Source organism: Amblyomma maculatum, chromosome 4 (assembly GCF_055883805.1).
Source record: "Amblyomma maculatum isolate TAMU_Amacu chromosome 4, ASM5588380v1, whole genome shotgun sequence".
Taxonomy (NCBI): domain Eukaryota; kingdom Metazoa; phylum Arthropoda; class Arachnida; order Ixodida; family Ixodidae; genus Amblyomma; species Amblyomma maculatum.
This window is the reverse complement of record NC_139347.1, coordinates 42,267,965-42,291,435: the sequence shown is the minus strand read 5'-3', so window position 1 is coordinate 42,291,435 and position 23,471 is coordinate 42,267,965. Positions and strand designations below refer to the sequence as shown.

At 42.5% G+C, this 23,471-nt stretch overlaps 1 protein-coding gene across 1 annotated transcript; it reads left to right on the top strand.

The window, feature by feature from the left end:
- Positions 1-6: 6 nt before the first annotated feature.
- LOC146190837 (splicing factor YJU2) lies at positions 7-22,636 on the top strand. The gene is made up of 7 exons (XM_084601210.1): positions 7-204; positions 295-395; positions 460-604; positions 5,263-5,397; positions 8,048-8,229; positions 11,502-11,631; positions 15,245-22,636. Exons 1-7 carry the CDS (start codon positions 181-183, stop codon positions 15,494-15,496), a joined length of 969 nt encoding a protein of 322 aa, XP_084457336.1. The 5' UTR covers positions 7-180; the 3' UTR covers positions 15,497-22,636.
- The last annotated feature ends 835 nt before the right edge of the window (positions 22,637-23,471 follow it).

Sequence of the window (23,471 nt, the reverse complement as noted above, 5' to 3'; positions counted from 1 at the left end):
GGTAGAAGCAGTAGTACTAGTGCATCAATTGTACGCGTTGTGGTCGATCGGCGTTTTGAGGCATCTTGAGGTTTCGTTGCAGTGCGATACAGGCAGCGATTCATATTTCGCGGAGTGCCTTCGTTGAATGCGATCTGCGATTTCTCTGCCTTCACTTTTGACTAGCTAACCTTCGTAACAATGTCTGAGAGGAAAGTTTTAAACGTAAGTAGCCTTGGGCAATGGCCGATATTTCCACTTGTTTTTCTTAGTGCTCACAGTGCTTCAGAATTATTTTGCATGCTCTCTCTACAGAAATACTACCCCCCGGACTTTGATCCATTAAAAATACCTAGACTTAGGCTTCCGAAGGACCGACAGTATACGGTTCGTTTGATGGCTCCTTGCAATATGAGGTAATGTTGAGAGACAGCATGTTCGAAACATTGCTCTGAAACGGCTTGTTATCATCAATTGCAGGTGCAAGACATGTGGTGAATATATTTACAAGGGAAAGAAATTCAACGCACGAAAAGAAACTGTCCAAAACGAGGATTACCTTGGAATAAAAGTATTCCGTTTCTACATCAAGTGCCCGCGCTGCCTTGCTGAAGTGACGTTCAAGGTACAGTACATTACGTGGTAATGCACTCGAGGATCCAAGTGCAATAAATGGCAAATCTACTGCCACCTTTTCATCGAGATGAGCATTTTGATATTTTCTAGAAAGTGAATTTTTTTGCTTTGAAAACATGCAGCCTATGTAAGTAGTCGCGACATATCAAAGAAGCCAGCACTCATTGAAACCATTTCACTGTTTTACATTTATCTAAACGAGCCTCTCATCTCATTGCCTTTTTCATGAAATAGTCATATTACAATGAAATGAAACGATAGTTAAGTTTGGAGTACCAAACGTGAAAGTCCTAAGTGGTCAAACCTATTTAAGGAACAACTTTTCAGCTGAATCTAACTGAAATCAGATGGAAAAAAATTGTTCAGTGCAAGAACAAGCGCAGGAAAAAACGTGTTGACTGTTGACTGCTGCAACATCTTTTTGAACGAAAGTTCCATGTTTGAGTTTGGGGAAATGAGGGGCTTTGTTACAAAATACCTAAGAAGAGAGAGCAAACAGCCACTGACACAAAGAAAAGCATAGGGAACTTTTTTTTTGTGTGTGCGTGTGTGCTCATTGTGAAGTAATAACGTAATCATGGAGGTAATTAGAAAAAACAAGCAACGCATGGGTCGACATATGGTAGCTTTTTCTTCTACTTTGCAATCAATTAGCTCTACTATTACATTATTACTTAGCATTGTTTAACACACACACACGCACACAAAAATAGAGAGAATCCCTATGCTTTTCTTTATGTCCGTGGCTGTTGGCTGTTTCATCTTATCTTTGTTTAGGTTTATTATTTTGGTGCAGTGTAGCCATAACTTTGCTTTGTGACAAGCCTTGTGGTTTTCCTGTTAGAGCTTTTATTTTCGAGAATGAACTTTCACCAACCAGCTCCTCTCTCTGCCCTGTTGTGTTGTTGTGTGTGCATATGCAAAGTTATTTATAGTCCCACCAGTATTCCCAGTCTTTCTAAGTAGGGATGCTACTATGCCAAAAAGTTAAGAATGTTTATGTCATCTGGACTCTCCTGAAGGGCAGTGGCGGTAAGATTCCTTGCTGGGTAGGGATGTCAGGTCTAAACCAAGGAGAGGAGAATGCCATTTTTGGTCGCCTCACTGATGATATAGGCTGGCAAGTGGTTTGTAGCAGTTATGGGAAAGCTTCCGAGTTTTCACCGATGGTTGAGTTCTGTGGACGTTGGGAGTGTGGCAGGTAGGTTAACTCCTCTGCCGTGGCGGGTTTCCATTCGGGCGATGTGATGCCAGCTGAGCTGTCACTGCTTGCATTGTCAGCACTGCATCTGCGTGGATACCCTAGGCCAGACCTATGGCTTAGCACATTGTAACAGCTTGGGCCACCTAGTTGCACAAGAGATCATGTCCCTATAGGGTCATTCCATGCGAAACGTCCCGGGCCCCAAAACCAACCATTACCAATTTCCTTGAAAACAATTGGTGCAATTGTCGATCGTGTGAATACAGTTTTGTTAAAATAATTTGGCGAAGAAAAATTTTATCTTCATGTAAGCGACTTTCGAAGTTTTTGCGAACACACAAAAGTTGCTTGCAGTTAAATATTTTTAAATCAGGTTAGAAAGCAGATACAGTAACAAATTCTATTTTATATTATCGCATATATGTTGTTCCTTAATGTAACTTCATTACTGCCTCCATATAAGGCTATTCTGCGTCTCCTTGATTCAATAAGGAAGCGAAAAATTGTGTGTTTTCAGTATTTATCATGAACTTCGTTCATGTTGCAGTCATGATAAATTTTAGCGTTCACCTTTTAATAGAGTTAATGCCAAAAATAAATTGAACTTTTTTTAACGAGCACGTTTTGAGAAAATCAGTCGCAAAGTTGGCAAAAAGCGACCATTTTGTTAAATTGAGACGTAAATTAGGCCTAAAGGCCTTCGAGATAAAAATGCGTGACATAGCTCATTAAACACACAAACTTCTGAGCTTACAATCTAGAACCTGTTGCACGAGTAAATTGTGTCTGACCCAAGAAAAAAACTTTTGAACTTCAAAATCAGTGCCATTGCTCGGCACTGCTGAACAGTGCTTTTTCTGCATAAAAAATATGCGGCACAGCTCAATTTCAAAAGGCTTATAAACTCTCAATATAATTTATGTGGGTAAATGATGCTTTCTGAGCAAAAGATGGCATAGCAATCCCCATCTACTCTATTGCTATGTTTTTACACTGTAATAGCATTTTAATAATATAAAATTGTGTGAACAAACTAAACCGTGAACGATGTGAGATCTTCATCTAGACAGGAGAATAATCAGACTCGAGAGACATTCTGCATGGCGCTGATTCATTGTTTTGTGCATAAAAAAGCTGAGCTTAACACGGGTCATGCATGTGCCTGATTCTTGCCGCTAAGCGCCAACCCTAGCCCATACTCTTCGAAGCGTATTATTATGCTCCATTAATGCGCAGCATCAGCATTACTCTGTCACATCCTCAGTCTAACCGCGCTTGCCAGCTTGAAGCAGCTTTCGCAAGTCATCACTCGACAGAGAGAAAAGGCAGTCGTGGGCAGCGCTTTAAACTATTTTCAACCTGGAAGGCTCACAAGCAGATTCACATAAAACAGACATATGGAGTACAGAAGACAGGAACGCTTCTCGGCACACTGAAAATGGAAGATGAGCGGCAGTTTGCAGTACCAGGTCCACCTGCATCGCTTACTTCGCAGTATGAAGGCAAGAAAAAAAGTTGATAGAGTTAAATTAAGAGTTCAAAATACTGTGCAGTTCAACTTAAAGGCCACTACTAATTTCCGTCCTCTCAATTGAAATTTTACCACGTGGTCTGAAAAAGGCATGCTGAATTAAAAGGGTCAAATATTCGTGTACAGATAGGGATCACCAGATGATCTGTTTGTGTGGACAAATGTAAAGAAAAGTACAGTAACCTTAGGGCCAAACGCAGAACTACAATAAAAAAAAAACAGAACTAGCTTCCAGATTTGCCTTGACAATCGCAGTGAAAGGAATGCGAAAGATCCACGACTTCAGGCCAGTAACGTCTTCAAAACTTCATGTTGCCGTCCCGTCAAGCTCAAACGCTCAAGAAATTCAAGTAAAGGAACAGCCGTGAATAACAGGTTGTCTTAATCTGAAACGAAAAATTCAAATGTTGAACAGATGAGAGGATAAGAAAACAGAAGGCAGAGAAGACGAATGTAGTGAAATGTCCTGTTTATAGGTTTGCCCTTGTATACGTGTCCTTGGGCAAGTTCGAGCCATCATTTCGCTCTGCTGTGAGACAGGAAAAAAAAATATCCACGTGATTCTTCTGTCTCTGCAAAGTTGACTAACTGTCACACAATGAGCGTCACGTCAATGCTTTCTTTGCATTTCTGACCAGGCCGAGGCTAAAAATGAATGTGAAACTCTGGAAAGTGGATCGTTGAAGATGATTTTTTGTTGGCATCAGCTAATTGAGAAAGTTGGCTTGGGAAAGAGCTAAAGTAAGCTGGCGTCCCAAGAAAAGGTGGGCGCCGCACAAGTGTTATCCAGTGGTGACCAGTGACACTGGTTGTGAACTTCAAAAATATATTTCTCGCATCAGACAAAATTTACTCGAGCAAAAGGTTCTGGATTGTAAGCTGTGAAGTTTGTACGTTTAATAAGCTATGTCACGCATTTTTATCTTGAGGGCCTTTAGGCTTATTTACCTCTCAATTCAACAACAAAGTCGCTTTTTGCCAACTTTGGGATTGATTTTCCCAAAAAGTACTTCTTAAAGAAAGTTGAAACTATTTTTGGCATCAACTCTACCAAAAGATGAACGATTCAAAAAATTATTGTGTCTGAAACATGAACGAAGTTCATGATAATAAACACTGAAAACGCACAATTTTTCGGTTCTTGATTGAATCAAGGAGACACAAATAGCCTTATATGGGGGCAGTAATGAAGTTACATTAAGGAAAAACATATATGTGATAATATAAAATAAATTTGTTATTGTAACTGCTTTTGCACATGATTTAAAAATATTCAACTGCAAGTAGCTTTTGCGTGTTCGCAAAAACTTCGAAAGTCGCTTACGTGAAAAAAAAATTTTTCTTCGCCAAATTATTTTAACAAAAATGTATTCACACGATTGACAATTGCCCCAATTTTTTTCAAGAGAATTGGTAATGGTCGCTTTTCGGGCCTGGGACGTTTCGCATGGAATGACCCTATATGCACCTCATGAAGGTGACATGCAATTCATTTTAATGTTGTTACAGTCATGTTGAACTTCAAACCGTGTTTTTTTTTTTGTTATTATAATTGCCATCTTGGATTTGAAGCATGTTATGGATGTCAAAGCTCTTGCAACTCTTATAGCTTCTTTAATGGAATGGCTGCAGCTGACTGAAGATTATTGAACTCGTGCTCGTTCATGTTTGCTTGACAGGAATAATGTGGAGGTCCGTTATCCTATTTAGTGCTCTCCGGAATTATGTAACACAATTTTTTTTCAGCCCTTTAAAGTCAGATTTTTCAGTGCTTTCCTTTATGGGGCTTGTATGTTTCAGAGCTGATACTGGTAAATGTTTCATCAGCTTCATATTTCTCAGTGACTGGAATTGATGTGTGACAGCCATGCTCATGGGATCACTGGCTGATCTGTTTTTCGCCTTTCACTAGACAGACCCAGCAAATTCCGACTACATTGTGGAGCATGGTGCCACTAGGAACTTTCAGGCTCTCAAGTTGGCTGAAGAGGCAGCTGAACGTGAAGCCAAAGAGGAGGAAGAAGAGGAAAAGAATAATCCTATGAAGGTATTTAAATTCTTCTATTTTTGGTCATAGCTTTGTTTGCAGTTTGGAAGGGTAAGTGGGAAACTCCTGTAACTACGATGCCCTTCTTAAAAACTGCTGGCTTGTGCAGGCTGTTGCAGGCTCTGGCATGCCTATCCAGGCTCATGACTTTTACTACTAGATCTGTAATGCTGCGAGTGGCATGGGACCAGACACCTGCTGCTGTTTACTTGTTTGCCCCAGCTACTGCAATCTCTTTGCCCAGTTTTGCTGCTATTTGGTGCCAGTACTGAGGTAGAGAACAAGAAAGGAGTACTAAATAAGCGTTGAAATATATATATCACTGCTCGGTTAAATGACCTTGCAAAAAGTGTGAATGTGAGGAATCATATTTGATGAGCAATGGCATGTAAACCTTATATCAATGGAATCTATGTTCGCTTGACAGTAATCTGCCTGTGCAAGCACTGATAGAATTTTATTCTTCAATGCATGAGTGTGCAGCACTGTAATCTCTCTCAGAGTGTAAAAAAAATTGCATACTGAGATTTCTAAGATTTTGATTGTTCTATATTATAAAATTTTGAAGAGTGGGCAGAGAGCTGAAGTGCAACCACCGTGCAGCTCACATATTGTAACATGCGTGCTCTAAAATTGCCAAAGACGAACTGGCAAATCGAATGCCTATTGAACAGTGAACAAAGGTTGGCACACGGGCTCCAGTGGAGCCTCATCATTCATGCAGGCCTAGAGTGCATTATGTATTGGTTTCGTGCTTTCCAAGCTTCAGTTATCATTTTGCAATTTGGGGGAGGTGATGCCAGGGGAGCTCATTGTGTGTTGTGATAGGAGTGTATAACAGCAGTTACAGTAACATGTTCTCTGAAAAAAATCTTGTAATGTGAGAGCCCGCATGTCCAGGGCTAGCTATGGATCTGGAGGTATTACTTCTGAAAGAGAATCGAATTAATTTTTGCTCACAAATACAGACACCTTTGCCTATGGCAGGTAAGTTAAAAAACATGCAAATAGAAGAGACGCCATTGCTGCAAGTTCCAATGTTGAGTTTTAAAGGGACACTAAGGACACCTAAATATGCTATCAAAATCTAATAAATGGCATTTCGTGACATTGTCGCCGCATATCCAGCAGCAAAAAATCAAATTATTGCTGAAATATTGCGATAAAAAGTTGAGGTTTTTTTTTGTTCCTGCCGGTCAAATTCAAACTGGTTTTCTCCTCCTACGTAGTAGGGTAGAGTGTCGCACACTATGACGCGAGAGGGGACTTCGTGATTGCTGGCACGCGGGGAGCGGAAAATACTTCGCAGGTGCGGGCCGAACATGGAGGAAGAAGGCAGCGCCGCGGCTGGGAGGGAAGCCTAGTCATAAAAAATATAGTGGAAAGCATTATGGGTGCAGTACACGCAGAAGTGGGAAACACACATGCAGTAGCCATGAAACAAAGTTGAGACAAAGTTTGAAAAATATAATTTTATTTTTAAATTGTCCTCAGAAATCTTCATTGTTAGCTGTTTTCTTGAAATCAGCACGATGTTACCTCTATTCAAACGTTATATAAATATGAGGTTTAGCGGTTTGATAGACAAGTATGTTGAGAACATAGCGTGGAATTATTGCGGCTCTACCGTAAACTTTTTTTGAGATAAAGGCCTGCAAAGTAGGTGAAATTTCGTTTTGTAGGCCGATTTTGAGAAATCTAGACATCTAGGCTACCCAGAAAAGCGAAAATTATCTGAATAGAAATAAAAACACGCTTTATATTTAGTCAGCCAACTTTAGCTACATAACATTAATATATTTTGTGTAGTTCATAACCAAAGTTGGCCAAAACAGTAAAGAAAATAAGCACGGCACTCCACCTCTTCGTCATTATTAATTCCCTGTGCCTCAAAACATTTTTTAGCAGCAAAACCAATGGCAGATCTCTTCTTTCCAGTCATTAGGCAACAATATATAAAATTCTTATATAAATATAAAAGGTCGACCGACCATGCTTTGTTCAATCTTATATGGAAACACCCTGCTTTCTTTTTTTTATTGCTTGTTCTTTTAACTAGAGTGAACAATCTTAAGCTGTGATTCAAGTGTGATGTGTCTGTGCTACTTTTCCCCCTAATTTTTTTTTTCGATGTAGCTCCATGGCTAGTATCAGTTTTGGTGTCATGATCGGCTTAAGTTTAGGCTGATATGGTGTAAAGAAGGAAAATTTTTGTGCCGTAGTAGAACGTAGACTTCAGACTTCACGTTAATGAAAACAGTAGGTATAAACTTTGATGGAATGAAATCTATTGTTATGAATTTGCTTTTGCAGTAGGTAGGTGTGGAGCCAACTTGTTAGGATGAAGTTCTCGTCTACCACCTTATTCAACGCTGCCTGGTTTTGCTAGCTAAATTCTTTTTCCTCTACTGTTGTCCTAGAGACAGGCTCATGCATATCTAGGACAAGCTCGTGCATTCATTCTTGCAGTGCTACTAGCATTTCGTACAGTGGGTTGGCTGAAGGCGGTAAACTAGCTTTAGCTTGCATTTTAGCATGAAGCTTATTTTACAGGTATATTCTTTTTTTCTGCCGCAGCCACTCTGTGAAAACACTAGTGGGTAACTTGAAGTCCTTGTCTGCGGATTCTGAAAGGCAGTCATATTTGCAGCTGCTGGAGAAGCGAACAAAGGCTTCTAAGCAAGAGATGGACCTTATTGAGGCCTTGGAAGACTTAAAGGATCTGAACAAGCGGCAGGCAAATGTCAATTTTGATGCTATGCTGGGACGGTATGCTGCTGACCGGGAAGCAATGCTGAAGAAGCAGGAGGAGGACGACGAGAAATTCATTGCGTAAGCGGAACCACTCTATTTGTGCTGCACCCATTCACTTGTACTGGAAACATCTATTCTAGGTGTATTAAGTTTTCGACGGGCCGTTATTACTTGAACGTCACCTGTACACTGGTGTAAATGCCACAAAATAGAATGGGATTGGATTAGTTGTTGTGAACGCTGCCGCTACATAGAGGAGGCCTATGTTGTGGTGGAAATATTGTGCACGTTAGCAGAGGTGGGCACATCAACATTGGCTTTGTGTGCCGTGTGGCTTAAAGGCCTACTGTCCACCCTCCGGTCGAAAATGTTTTCTTCCCCGGCGACTGTGAGGCTTTGCCCCCAGAACACAAGGCCGCAAAATGTTTTTGAAAAGAGTAATTAATAACCGCAGTTACAGACACCGCAATCACCTGAATCTGTCGCGTTTCTCTCCTCCCGTACCCTTGCAAAGGTTTTTCACTCTCCTGCCCGGTCGTCTAGCCTCCGCAAGACAAATTCCCCCTCCTCCTTCGCGTTTGGCGGGAGGTGGGGTGTGGTACTCTGCTTGCCTGAAAACGAAACGGGCAAGGGAGCGGCGGACATAATTAGTCGTGTACGCCCATCCTTCACCCGTCAGTCAGCGACACGGACCAATTGGATGTCGTCGCTACCCTGACATCAGCCTGGCGGCTCGTAGAGAACGGGGAAGCTGGTTTCCCGAAGGGGAGGATGAGAGAACTTTGATTTGTATTTTTATGGCTTTGCGGCGCTCGTGTCGCTGTAGAATTTTGCACAGACTATCTCCGGTACCTGATTGAAGCATTGGGCTCCTTTGCTTAAAAAGTCATACCCTGGACAGTGGCCCTTTAAGCATACTTTCTCTGAATGGAGTGGAGTGTTAGCTTGGCAGGAATGCAGTTAGGGTTGTCATCGATGTGCAGGAAATGATTATTTGGCAGTTATGAGTTCAGTACATTATACTAGTTGCTTCAAATTTGTTGACAGTTATTTGATTGCACTTAAGTCGTTTTACTTTTTTTTTTGTCATTTCTTGTGAGCTTATTCAGCATAGTACAGCTCTGACATCAAGGACGCTGTAAGGTATACTTCTTTTTATTAGAAGCTTTGCAACCAAGCAGTGTGTTGGATTGTAGTTGCTTAGAGAATGAGGAAACAATGATATTTGCTCAGTATGTAGTGCAGTCAAACCTGAATGTATGGAACTCAAAGGAGATATCTTAGAGTAGTGCATTAACTTGGTAACAAAAAATATAGCTCTGGCTAGCTTATCTGCAAAAGCGAGAATACATAGTATTGATATTAGGGACACAATATGCACCACTGAGTAGGCATTGTTAGGCATTCCTTGCTTTGCATGGAAGTTGCGCCGGGCGGTGCTTTATAACCAGCCAGTTCCTATTCACATCCAATCCTATTACCAGTACGTTATGAACAGAAAAATCTTATTTAATTAAGGTACACATTACAATGTCTTCGGCAGCAAAGCAAGTGAAGCATACGAGGTGAGGGCCACTGCTAAGCCTTTGTTTACTAGGTTGGCTTTACTGCATAGCAGTGATGTGACGGTGAAACTGAAGTACAATTAAGAGGCTGCCTCAAAGATTGTGCTGCGTTCATCATATGAGACAGTTTGCTAGCGCTGGCAGGAAGTTCTCAGGTCATGTAGCCAACTTGTCTTCCTGTGTGAAAAGTTATTAAAGCGTGTCTTTGGGAGAAGCACCACTCTTAGGGGTATGACCTACTGATATATAAAATTTTCCACTCAATGTTTCCACTCAATGTGAATTTAGCAAATGTGAACAGTGGTACTATACTTTTGCATTGGATTTTGTATGCAAGTTCAATATGTCTGTACGAAATTGTACAATAAAACCTCGTTAATTCAAACTTCACGGGACCGGGAAAAAGTTCGAATTATTCGATGTTTGAATTACCAAATGGCCGAAAAAAAACTGACGAGAACCGTTTACATCACAGTAAATTTATCCTGTTTACTCGCGTAACGAACCCATTCACATAATGAGCCCACCCACTCCCGATTTTAGCTAAGAATTAAAAAAAAGCAGGCGTCAGTCGTTAGCGCGTCCCTCTGTTTCGCGCCGTCACGGTCCATAACGCATTTCTCGCCAGTGCGCCAAGATGCTGTGCAGTGATAACATCACGGTGTGTTTACCTTTTGACGCTAGCTCTAGCAAGGGGGGAAGTGAACTTGGAAGAGTGCCAGCGCTTGTCCGGCTGTGCAAGCCTCGTTTTCTGTATGTTCGCTTTATCATGCCATGCGTGCATGCCGTGGGTGATTGCGGCGGCGCTCGATAGCGGCAAACACCTTTTGAAGGGAACGATGCTAAAAGCCAGCGTCATGATCGCAGCTGACCCGTGTGCTTTTGTTGACTACTGATGGTTGGAAGGATAAACGACTCTGGCAAAAAAAAAAAAACAAAAAAACATTCCGTCCAAAGTCATGAAATTTTATGGGCATTGGCTGGAATCGCGCCGACAGTGCTTATCCGTACTTCCGAATTAACAGGGCTCGAATTAACAAGTATTCAGTTGCAAGTTTCGGAGGTTGCGTGGAAGAGAGAGCAGGCAGCCGGCCACCGCGCCGGTCATGGCGCCATTTAGGCTTTACCCATTCTTGCATGGTTTTACCTAGTTTCACACGTCCCAGTTTTGGACGTTCGCAGCCTCAAACTGTGCTGAGGTATATTTTTTTGCCACGTGCTGCGCGTCAAGCTGCCCAGACGTGGTGGCACGTAGTTCGAATTATCCGTAACGGAACCGACTCTTGTTCGAATTAAGGGCTTTTTTGTATGCAGATCTTTATGGAGCTTGGCCGGGCCATGTAGTGTAGTTTGAATTATTCGAAAATTCGAATTATTGAGGTTCGATTTAACGAGCTTGCACTGTAGTGAAAAAAGAATAAGCTATCAACCGTGATACAATGTAAAAGCTTTTTTTTTTTCTTATAATAGTTATAATATCTGGTTACCATTGCATGCTGCTATTACTGTTTATGGGATGATCCACAGTTGGCTTTATATCAAATTGTTATTACACAAAACTACTTTCAACCTTCACATAGTAACACTAACCTTCATTAAGTAACAGTCCTGTTGTGCGCTAGGTTTCTTGCTAGTTGCCCTTCTTAAGTAGAGAAATGAAGACGTCACTGGCTTGTGAACCTTATTTACATATGTGTGGCCACAATGGATAACGCTCCATTTTTGCACCCGATTTGACAGCTGTGCTGGTTACTTCAGTTGGTAAATAGTGAGGTTTCATTTCAGCTCAGTGTTTGGAAAAAATGAAGGTGGTACTGTGAAGAGGATAATTGAAGGCAGTGATGAGGACAGCGGAGAAGAACTGCCAAAGAAGCCAAGAACAACTTATGAAAAGCCCACTGATATCCTTGCTGAGGTGAGAAAAAAAAAACTGGTTTTTTTTTTTTCTCTAGGTGAAGGCACCCATGTCTTGATATTATGCTGTACGTTTTCTTTTTTCGAGATGTACTTAGATGTGTTTTGGTGACATGCTCTCTCCTTGGTTCTGTTCTGTCTTGCTTGAGGACAGCTCCCACGTATATGAGATGTGTCAGGTTCAAATTCCATCCTTGCTGGAAACCCACAAGGTTTCTAATGGCTAGAGAATGTCAAGTTTTCTTCGGGCTGGTTTATTAGAGTGAAAGGAATTGGTTTGATACGGTTTATGGGGTTTGACGTCCAAAAGTGACTCAAGGCTATGATAAACGTTGTCGTGGAGGGCTCCGGAAATTTCGACCATTAGGTGTTCTTTACCGTGCAATGACATTGTACACCACACGAGCGCCTTGCTTTTCACCTCCACCAAAAAGTTGCCGCCGCAGCTGTGATTCGAAACCACATTCTCGGGCTCAGTAGTCGAGCGCCCTAACCACTGAACCACCGCGGCAGGGCGAATGAAAGGAATTATGGTCTACATAACCCTAAGGGAGTTTCAACATTTCACGACCAGTTTGGTCCCCTCATCAGTGGTGACTGAAATGGACTAGAGTAGTAACTTGTATGCATAAAAGCTGCTACTTTAGGTATTCTGCTCACTTTTGCGGAAGAAACCAAACTACAGGAAATACAGTGAGGTCTTGTTGACACTGACATGGTCACGATTTTGATACAAGCTCATAAAATTTGCTGGCTGGAGTGCATTGTGTACAATACGTAGAGCTTATAATGTTTTCGACCCTATAACTTGTGATAGCTGAGACGATAGCATCACCTATACTGCAATCTTTGATATGCAGAAAAGCTAATGCACATATTTTAGCAAGGTTTCTGTGGTGCATTTTTTTAAAGGTCAACTCCGGTGGTTTTTCCATCATTCTGTGTTTTTGGTTGAATTAGATTCCTCGGCACGTCCTGACTCGAACACAAAAAACCGTTTTTCGAAATTCTAATTAGAAGTATTTTTAATATGAAAAAACAGCAAATCGAAACCGAAACTGCTTTCACGGTCAGAAACGACGTCCCAGGTGACGGAATGGTGACGTCACACTCAGTATTAGAGAAACACTCGTACGTGCGTTGGATGGTGAAAATAAATTATGGAAATCATGAATCATTGCATAAAATGTCTGAGGTAGTTCAATATAAGCCTCACAATTTCATAATCATGCGGGAAGTGGACAGTAACGCCGGTATACTGTTTGTGACGTCAGAAACTCAGTGTTGCCGGCAGAAATAGTCTCAACTTAAGCCATGAAAACAGCATATTTTAAAGTCGCGTTGCGCGCGAACGGATTATCGTACGGCGCCCAAATTTTGTAGAATGCGTCAGGACGGAGAGGAGAATCTACAGTAAAAATTTTATTAGAATATTCGAATGTCAAAAAACCCCCGGAGTTGCCCTTTAAAGCTCCCAACAAAACATACACAAAACATTGCATAAGGTGCTGGTACCTGCTTTACATGAATATAGGTAGTTGGTATAAATCAACTTGATTTAGTCTGTAGGGTTTAACCTCCCAAGCATATCGAGACGCTTTGCACCAGCATTTAAAATGATGACTTAATCGCTGAGCAAAGCTGCTTCAATGTTTATGCTTCCCCGCAGTCTACAGCATTAAGTAGGGATCCCAATGATGATGTCATCTATAGAGCCAGCACAGTGGCCTCACAGGAACATTTTCGCGGGGGACTAAAGCCAACGCCAACAGAGGTTAAAGGTTAAAGCTGTGAGGCATTGTTTGGTGGCATCAGACAATGCACAGTTGAACACAGGTGAAGGTTGTGGAAATTTGAAACATCACAAGCAGCAATGTCATCTAGTTTCTCTGCATTATTCTGCTACTCTTAAGAGAAACCTGGTGATTGTCAATTAGCTAATTGCATCACTTTAACTCGTGCAAAGCAAATTTGCGTTTTTAACTTACAACCTTCATGAATTTGAATGCTCGTGTCTAGTTGAATTCCCAAAAATCGTTCCAGCCTTTCATTAGTTAGAGATTAGCACTGTTAGGACTGAATTGATGTAATCTGTTATGAAGTGCCATATTGTTATAAATAAAAATTGAAGTAAGGTAGTTGGGACTACTGCATGCATATATGGTAGAACACCGCTGTTACATCTTTTTCTTTTTAAGTATTGAGCTGAGGAAAGTTTAGCAGCTAACTTTAAGGGGCCCCACAACTTTTGTTGCAAAGTAAACATTGTTGCTTTTCTCATACCTTGTCACGTCTGGCACTGGCATTTCCGACGCAGTTTTCTGTCAAGGTTATGGGTCGGCCTTGTGCTGTTGCCCCTTCTGGACCCCTCTTGCTCACAACGCTGGCTTTGCCTTTTATTTCTTAACCATAAAGGCCTAGCCTCCATTGCCTGCACCAGGCCTTCCTTGTGGCAGCGATTGATAAACATAGAGTCATTAATACTGATGTTGTCTTGGGAATTCACACTTGCACTTTTGAAGACAAGAAGGAACCGTGGATTTGAGCTTGATCTTTGCAAGTGCTTTTATGGCTCAGATTTGCTTTTGGTGTATTACAAAAGCAAGCTTTTGTGCCAAGAATGGTGTCATCGAACAAAGCAGCCCTTTTGGGCTTATGGACATGGACAAGTTTTAGTTTTATTTCAAAGTTAATCACTTAATAAAAATCATGAGTGCTTTAAAAAATGAACTACTGTACTCCGATACAAAACCTTAAGAAATATATATTAGCAATTATTAACCGAGAAAAAAAAAATACCGAAAATGTTCTTTAATGCTTTAAAGGGAGACCGAGGATAACTGCATGCAAATATTGTTCTCATAAAAAAAAAAAAAAAAAAAAAGAAAGAAAAAAGATTCCGTTTTTTTTTTCTGGCTATTGACATTTGTCCAGCAGCATAAGACACTGTGAAAATTGAATTTAGATATTTTGCCCTCTACCTGACCCAGACTCAACATTTACGTAGAAAAATACCGATTGCCATTGTTTTCGTGTGAAGTGAGATGTAGCCTAGCTTCTGTGATCTGTGCCAAAAATTGAAAATTGGTATTGTTGCTTGTGGTTTACTTAAGAAATTGACCGGAGGCAGTGACTCATTTTTTATTTTTTTTTCCGATCTTGTAAAAGCTCCTTTTTTGTTGAAAGAAGTCTCCTTGTGAGGATAACATAGTTTATTTGTTTATTTTCAATATTTCAAAGACCCCAGGAGTGAGGGGCTTTACATGAGGTGTAGGCTTGACAGGGTTACCTCATGAACAGAAAAATTATTCAGTGGTGGCTTGAATTAGAATGAACGCCGATGTCCGCGGTAAGATCACTCCACTTGATGGCTGCACTTACCAAAATGAATCGAGGTGCATTGTCGTTCGGGCATGTGGCGGATAAATGGCCAAGGTGTGGCTGATGCGACTGGATGTTGCTTATTGATAGAGTGCAACACCAGTTTGTCCTCCAAGTCTCTTTAAGGAACGTGTGCATCTGTGCTTTAAGCCCTGTATTGTATCTTGTCAGGCTGATTGACGGAATTCTGTTGGTCACTGCCCCAAATGTGAAAATGGCCGTTCTTTGCTCAGGACTATGGCACACAGCCGGGAAAGACAGTAAGTCAAGGGGCAGCATCAGGTTCGTCAGTAAAGGCCAGCTCTTCAAAGCTGGCACTTGCTGGATTGGTGCGACCTAAGGGAGCGTCAAGTTCTTCGGGGACCAGCACGAATTCATCCCTGGCCAGCAGTTCTTCAAACAGTGCACAACCAGGGCCGTCTTCGTCAACAGGACTGAGCCTGTTGGGTGCATACTCAGGGACCGATGAGAGCAGCTCGGACTGATTGTGCCATGCAGCAATACTTGCGTAGCAGCTCTAGACTATTTGCATTGTGCAAGCCCATTTCAGAGTGTGCAGGCATCCTCAATCCGAAATGTTACTTACCTTCTTTGTTGCAACATTTCCATACAAGCATACTTGTTTTAACTGAGAGCAAGGGGCTTCCACCACGCTTGACTCTTTGGCACTTGCCCACATAGGATGTTCACTGCTATGTTTGGCATAGTGCAGGCTGGAGGTATTGTAAATATTACTGTATGAAATTGGTATTGTGTATAAATATCAAACTAGGTTTCTTGTAAAGCTGTTTAGGTTTTGTGAGCTCCAAAAACTTCAATTTGAGGCGTCCGTGTGCTGTGCGATGTCAGCGCACGTTAAAAATCCCCAGGTGGTCGAAATTACTCCAGAGACCTCCACTATGGCTCCCCTTTCTCTCTTTCCACTTTCACCTTCCTCCCTTCTCTTATGGAACAAGTGTGACAGATACTGCGCTTTTCCCTTCCTTGAACTAATTATTATTATTATTCCCCTTCTCACTTTAGTTAAGATCATTCCTACTGTATGAAGTGTTTCTCAACCTTTGTAGGTTTTAGATGTTAATGAGGCTAAAAAGATTGAGAAACTTTAGGTTTTTATGCTTAGCCACCACTGCACAGGTGCAAATAGAAAACCTCTTGCAGGCAAATTTATGTTTTGCAGCTTTCAAATTTAGGCCAAGCACAAAAAGCGAGAGTGCAAGTACAAAGCAAGTAGTACTGCACATGCTGATGAAATCTTCTCTTGGAAGCATCACTTCCCAACAAAGGGCCTGGCACATGGTTGCGTTTTGGTGGCTATGTTGGACATAACCGTACATGAGGTGTCGGGAACTCCAAGTTGACCCCCTGTGGTGTGCCTTTCCAGTGATTTCATTTTACTTCGCATGATGCCACTCGCCAGTCCTAAGCATTTTCAAATGTAGAATGTCTACACTCATGGAAGGTGTTTCGGTTTCAGCGCTGCTCAGTGCTTGTATAGTAATGTGACATGAATATAAAAGAGTTTGCTGTATACAAAATATAAATGTAAAGGTTTCATAGTGCAATACTTTTCTTTGTTTTCTCACTGTTATTTCATTTGTTTAATGCTTTTTTGGGAGTATTGTTGTCATATTTTCACAATTTCATTACAACATGGTGGGAAGTTATGTATCTCTGCATTGTTGTGTCTAAATTAAGTTTTATGCAGGCCCTTGCAAGAGTTCACAGCGCGGCTAATTCAGAGTCTTTACTGTGACCAGGACTTAAAGTCAGGGGAGTCTCTGTGGGTTTCAGACCCCTCTTCGATATTGAAGAGGGGTCTGAGATTCCCCTTGCCTGCATTGTATTTAGGTACTGGTGAATAGGAATCTGAAAACAACCATCTTTTCAAAAGCAAGGCGGGCATACGCAGATCCGCCCTCCAAATTCTTGTACACACTGCCGCTTTTCTGCCTTGCGCCTAACACACGCATACACCATGTGTGTGTTGCAGAATAAACGAAAAAATAAAGTAACTAAAGCCACTGCTCGTACTAGGCAGGGAGAACTTTTCGTTAGCCGGGGCATGCCCCGGCCTACACGAGCAAGCGCATCGGGTGGCGGCACTTGGCTTCAAGATGTGGCGCACGAACAAAACAGCACACTAAATGGAATGCGATAAACAAAGTACAAAACAAGCAAGCGTGAGTTGCGGCCTCCTCTGTGCCGATGACAGGCTAGCCCCCACTTCTATAGCGAACCCAGACTTCTTGAAAACAAAAAACAAAAACTTCGCATGGCAGCGGATTATGCATACACACTCTATAGTAGCGCTGATCGATGTGCCCTTGGGCGCCGGGTGCAAGATATAGGCTTATGCAGCAGCATGGCTCTCAGCTCTAGGAATCCGCCAGCAGGGTCCTCATCCACCGCCGTTCTTTACAGAAGAAAAGTGTACACTAATTTGATGGATGACCTTTTCTGGGCAAACGACTGTTCTTTCGGCGTCCCTCATGTCACAGCTACAACTACACCGCCTTTGGCCAGCACTGCTACACATATTCGTCGCCTGTCCAGCCGGCGCGGCGGTGCGCGGCAACATGCCAGCCGTGCGCTGCCCTGAGCAGCTGCGGTCGGAAAAATCCTCTTTGACACACCCGTCCTCCAACTGTCGAAGATCGACTTTCTATGACTTTCGTTCTCTTTTTTTTTTTTCTGCTTCCTCCATACTCAGAAGGCAATCAGGCAGCGTGAGCTTTTTGAAACTTGGGCTGGTTGCTATGCCTATTTCCCTCACCTCCCCATCCTGCTGGTCCCGTTCTAGAACAGCTGCAGGATCAAGTGTCCTTTTTCTCGCAGCCTCTGCGACGCCTGCTCACGACACCTGTGCTAACCCTAATGTCTGGGAGGCCTTAGTGTCTACAGCGATGGCCTAACCGGCTGTGGACGCTGCAGGCCTCTCTCTCTCACACACATACACATAAACACCCACGCGCGGCCAATCTGCTGCCCCCGTTTGAAGGAATGAAACCGCAAGGAAACTGGGGTCATCTCCCGATTTCTTTTTGCTTTCGACATGTTTCTGTCCTTAAGAGGGAGCTTTCACAGCTGTGGTTACAGTCCCAGCTGCTTTGAAAGTTGTACATCCCACTGAGCTTAACACTGGAGACAACTTTCTGTGTGCCGTTTCCTTCTTGGATTGCCGTTGTCGTGAAGTGTTTGCCGATGGCGAGTCTATCCTTGTAATCATGCCAAATTTCTAAAAAGGCTACAAAGTTCAACAAAAAGTTAACAAGTCTTTTTAGCCCTGTGCCGAGGACTGTTTCTGTGAATCATTGTATGGAAGACAACAACCGGACTCTACAACTGCAGTTAAAAAGTTTGACTCTCGGTCGTCTCGGATAGCGAGTGATGGTGACGTTAGTGCCGATAGTGCTTCGAGCGTGCCTAAATGCTGGAGCGTTGAGCAAGGAGAGTTCTTCCAGAAAGAAAACAGATGGCTCAGCTTTGTGGACAGAAATGCCTGTCATACTCAAAGGTTAAATGTTCGGGCAGCTTCTTAGAATTGCCACCGAATGGGCAAACGGGAAAGTCAAAGCATCTGGGGACTGCAAAGAAAAGTAGCAGAAAACTCTGCGGAAGAAATTCTACCAGCACAGGAACTCAGACACCCACCTCAAAGCACTTGAGATCGAGAGAACAGCCAATAAAAGAAAGCTGGAAGGGGCTTTCTCGGAGCAGCTGAATGAGCGCCATGAAGTCATAGATTTTTCGGATCGCTTACAAACAAGTGAAAAACTGCTGTCCTTTCAATGATTTCAGCGATGAAATCGATGTGCAAACTGCCAACGGCATGGACCTAGGCAGGACCTAGGAAACGAAGGTATCTTGTGCAAGCATTGTCGACCACATTGGAAAGGAAATGTGAAAGAACCTCTGCAAAGCACTGATAGAAGGAAGCGGAAAGTTCTCCGTCCTGATTGTGTACCTGCGCTCGGACCTCCGCAACGCGCAGCCGAAAACTGTTTTTCTCGACCTTGTGGAGGTAACAGATGGAACAGCCACTGGGATAAAGGATGCTCTGCTGACGTGCCTCCAAGAATGTGGCTTAAGCGTGGATGTGTTAAAGAAAACTCATAGCGCTTGCTTGTAACCAGGCGTCTTTGATGCTTGGGAAGCGTTCGGACGTGGCTAAGCTTCTGGAGGATATGTTTCCTAACATCATCACATGACACTGTTCGGCGCACGACTGGAGTTAGCTGTTGGAGACACAGTTCGTGACATTGAAGGTACTGTAAACTACTTCAAGATCTTCATGGATAAGCTGTATTGCTTGTACAGCAGTTCTCCAAAAAACCGCAGGGAGTTGGGGAATTGCGCCAAGGAATTGAGCTCATCCCTCTCTCTCATAGGGAGGGTTCTGGATACTAGGTAGGTTGCTTCAAGTTTCAGGTCCGTGAATGCAGTGATGATGTCGTTCCCTGCTTTGTGTTACCACTTCTTGAAGTGTTCTGAAGAGCAAACACGAGATGCCAAAAAGAGCGCAGTATAGAGGACTGGCCGAACGGCTGCCTTCAATAGAGTTGTCTAAAATTTTGCACTTCTTTATAATTGCTTGGTCAAACTTTCCGAGCTTTCTTAAACTTTCAGAGGCCTGAAATTACCTTACCCAACGCACGCAACTTAGTAGCAAGACAAAGCGCAGTTTTTGAAGCCAGAAAGCTGAGAAGAGGAAAAATGCCATTACAAGTAAGTGAATCAGTAAAAGCAAAGTGCTTCAAAGGCGTACAACTCCACCCTGGTTGAAAATGCTACTGTGCGATTAACGCTGCGCAGTTCTACCAGAGCTTAGCTGATAACTTGAGGACATGACCTTTGACCAAGTAGCCTTCTCGAAACACCTGCAGCAACAATGTTGACCAGCATGTAGCAACTTACAAGGAATTGATTCAAGACATTCGGATGTTGGATGCATCGACCTGGCTTGTTGAGCTGGACGCTCTTTATGGCGAGGACAAAATAGGTCGCTTAGACCAGAGATTTTCCATAAATGAGAACGCCCAGCATGGCTTCAGGGATTATATTGAAAGCTGAATGAATAGTATGATAACGCCCTTGAGTTCGTCGTCGGTAACGATGTCAACGCTCGTATTCATTAAGGTCCACCGCTCCAACGTTTCAATCTTGATCGGTATGTGACGTGACGTGGCTTTTGTCAGGAAGGCACTCTGCACTAGAGACTCGAGCTCGAGCCCAAAAACTAGAGGTCTGGACTGAAGAGAATTTTTGAAAGCTCCTGTAGAGACTTTTATCTGGTCTTTCACGTGATGGACACAGGTATTGCTTTCTTCTCTGGACGCTTTGACCACTTGCTGTCATAGTGACTATTATCGCCGTGCCGTCCTCTAGGCATCCGCATGCCGCTCGTTCACATCAGCTACATGAGCCGGTTGTAGCTCTACCCGCGACAAAAGAGGGAGCGCATGGAGGCCGCCCCATGCGCAGGCAACGGAACACAATAAACTCAACCATTGTTTTGGATTCATAGCCTCTTGGCCTGTGCCGTGTCCTAACATTGTCTTCAGAGGTTGTTGCTCCTGTGCATTGGTGTCTGTTAAGCGGTGCTTCACGTCGACCAACCGACAGGACGAAGACTTTGATACGACTGAAATTCGTTGAAATTTTACTGCCCTTACTCTGGACTCGTTCTAAATCTGTGTGACAGCTAGGAAATCTTGTATAGTCTCTTTATTTTGGCAGTTTCTTCTTCGGTGACTTTGCTTGATTGACAGTAGAGATGTCTGCGATTTAAGAAGCTTTAAATATTTTGTTTAAGATTGCGGCAGTCAACCTTATTTCGCCACATACTGTTTCGTGCTTTTGTTTTGCCTTGAATAAGACCCCTGCTGTCAATCGTTTAACTCCATTTATTCAATGGTTTTAGTTCGGAATCGCTACCTGTAATCACCCCGCTTATTTCCCTTTTAAACTTAGGGAGTGTAAAATTTCCGAATTTCTTAAATGATCGCACGAGCGTTGGCAGTTCTCAGTGCCTCGTGGTGCGAATCGGTGAGGTCAACAGAAATTAAGTCTATGAGTGTACAAAGCAAGACGAGCGACTCTCGCCCATTTCGCATGTTCGTGCCGTGTAAAGGCGCTGAACAAGTGTACTGTCGACGCTCGAGCGATAATATTACAAAAATTGGGAGGTTGTATACTTGTCACCTGCCAAGGAGACCAACCTTGTTCTTGTAACATTTATTTTATTTTTATTTGTTCACTTGCACATTTCTTTTGCTACTTGTTTTCCTCCGTTTTGTTGACTTTTTCTTTACAGTGCTTTTAAAACTCCTGTTTATGTATAAAGTTTACTCAAAGCATATTTTTGCTTGCAAGAACCTTATTGACATTTATATTTTACTTTTACAATGTCTCCGTCTCAACAGCTTGTCAAGACTGTTAAGAGATGCTACCTTTATCCATGTTTTCAAAAATGGTATAACACAGTGGTTTCATGAATAATATCATATACATACGTCAGAATTACCGTGCTTGATGCTCACCTATGGGGCTGAAACGTGGAGGCTAACCAAGAGAGTTCTACTTAAGTTGAGGACAACTCAGAGGGCTATGGAACGAAAAATGGTAAGGGTAACATTAAGAGATAGGAAGCGTGCAGAGTGGGTCAGAGAAATAACTCAGGTTACCGACATTCCAGTGGAAATTAAGAAGAAGAAATGGGCATGGGCAGGACATGTAGTGTGAAGAGAGGATAACCGATGGTCGCTTAGGGTAACAAACTGGATTCCAAGGGAAGGAACGTGTAGCTAGCACAGAACACAGAACTGTTCTGAACACAGAACACAGGTTCTGTGCTAGCACAGCTAGCACAGAACCGGGTTAAGTGGAGAAATATGGGAGAGGCCTTCGCCCTGCAGTGGGTATAGTCAGGCTGATGATGATGATGATTTGACTCATATTTAGATATTTTACTTCTTATACCGTTGAGCACACCTGCAAAGTGTGTTGCACTTCGTATAAGGCTTTCTTACAAACTGAGCAAAAAAAAAAATCCCTTAGAAATTTTTTTGTAAAGATATGCATAAAATATGCTGCGAACTGCTTTCTCTCTCTCCCTCATTTCTCTTTCCATCTGTGCTCGAATCACCAGAGACCCCCCTCCGATGGAGTCAGACTTTAAACCCTCACTGCGACTAAATATGTTGACAGCAAAAGCTGTACTTAAATTGACTTGGCCAGATCAAGAGGATTACAAATGCTATTTCTTGGTGCAAAATGTTTCCAAAGGAATAATGTAACCATGCACAGTGTTTTGGGTAGGTGGTCTCTCTTAGCCATCTAGGGTGTTTTGTTTGTTTATTGGGTTTAACATACCAAAGTGACTCAACCTATGAAGGACGCTATAGTGCAAGGCTCTGGACAATATCGACCACTTGGGTTTCTTTAATGTGCACTGAAATCGCACAGTACACGGATGCCTCATCTTTTGCCTACATCAAAATGCAACTACTGAAGTCTGTATCGGACCCAAGTCCCCGACTCAGCCAAGCGATGCCAAGTGATGCACACAAAATTTCTGTCATCCGTGATGGCGTTAGCAGTTGTCAGTAACGACAGTGACGTCATGCCACCACACTTTTTTTGCAGAAGGACTCCGCGTTATTGCTGCCATGTACGTGGAGGTGCTTGCCACTGTTGTGAAGCCCTGGACTGATACTGTTTCGAAAGGAAGACCTTATGTCTTTCAGCAAGGTTCGGCTCCCGCCCACACCACCTGCGTCACCTAAGAGTGGCTGGCTGGCCAACATTCCATAACCACGTCACTACCAACTTGCCTCCTAGTTCTCCAGATGTGAATCCTCTCTACTGTTATGCCTGAGGCGTCGTTGAGAGGGAGGACAACAAAAGGCCGCATAATACAAAAAAACTCTCTGAAGGCCGCCATTGCCGACTCAATAGCTAGTATCTCTAAGGGCCACCTGATCCGTGCATGCAGCCGTTCCCGAAGCAGACTTGAATCTGTTATTAATGCAGGTGGCAGATTCATTGAGTAATTGTGAAAATAAACAGTAAGAGAAGTATTTCCCAAAGTTTGGTGAAAATATGTCTGTCTTTGCTGGAGAATTCTCTGCCTGAAGCCAAAAAAGCATCCTCAAATACCTCGCGCACCCGGTACATAGAATTGCAAAAAATATGACCGGATTGATTTGAATATACTCCAATAGACTGCCACAACCAGTCATGCTACTTGGTTACTTTTTGTCTGCATAAAAATTCACATAACTTGGTGGAAATTACAACTGAAATAAGGATAATTATGTGATGAAAAAGACTAGGTTCTTTATTTACGAGAACAAAAAAAATAACAAAATGATAAGGTTGCTTGGCAATCAAAAATTGTAGTCTGAATAAACAGAGACCAAAACTGAATAAACAGAGACCAAAATGTATAAATGACTT

Coding starts and splice junctions, on each gene's coding strand:
- LOC146190837 (XM_084601210.1), top strand. CDS start 181: ATGTCTGAGAGGAAAGTTTTAAAC. Junction 396..459: donor ATGGCTCCTTGCAATATGAG/GTAATGTTGAGA, acceptor CATCAATTGCAG/GTGCAAGACATGTGGTGAAT. Junction 8,230..11,501: donor GACGACGAGAAATTCATTGC/GTAAGCGGAACC, acceptor GTTTCATTTCAG/CTCAGTGTTTGGAAAAAATG.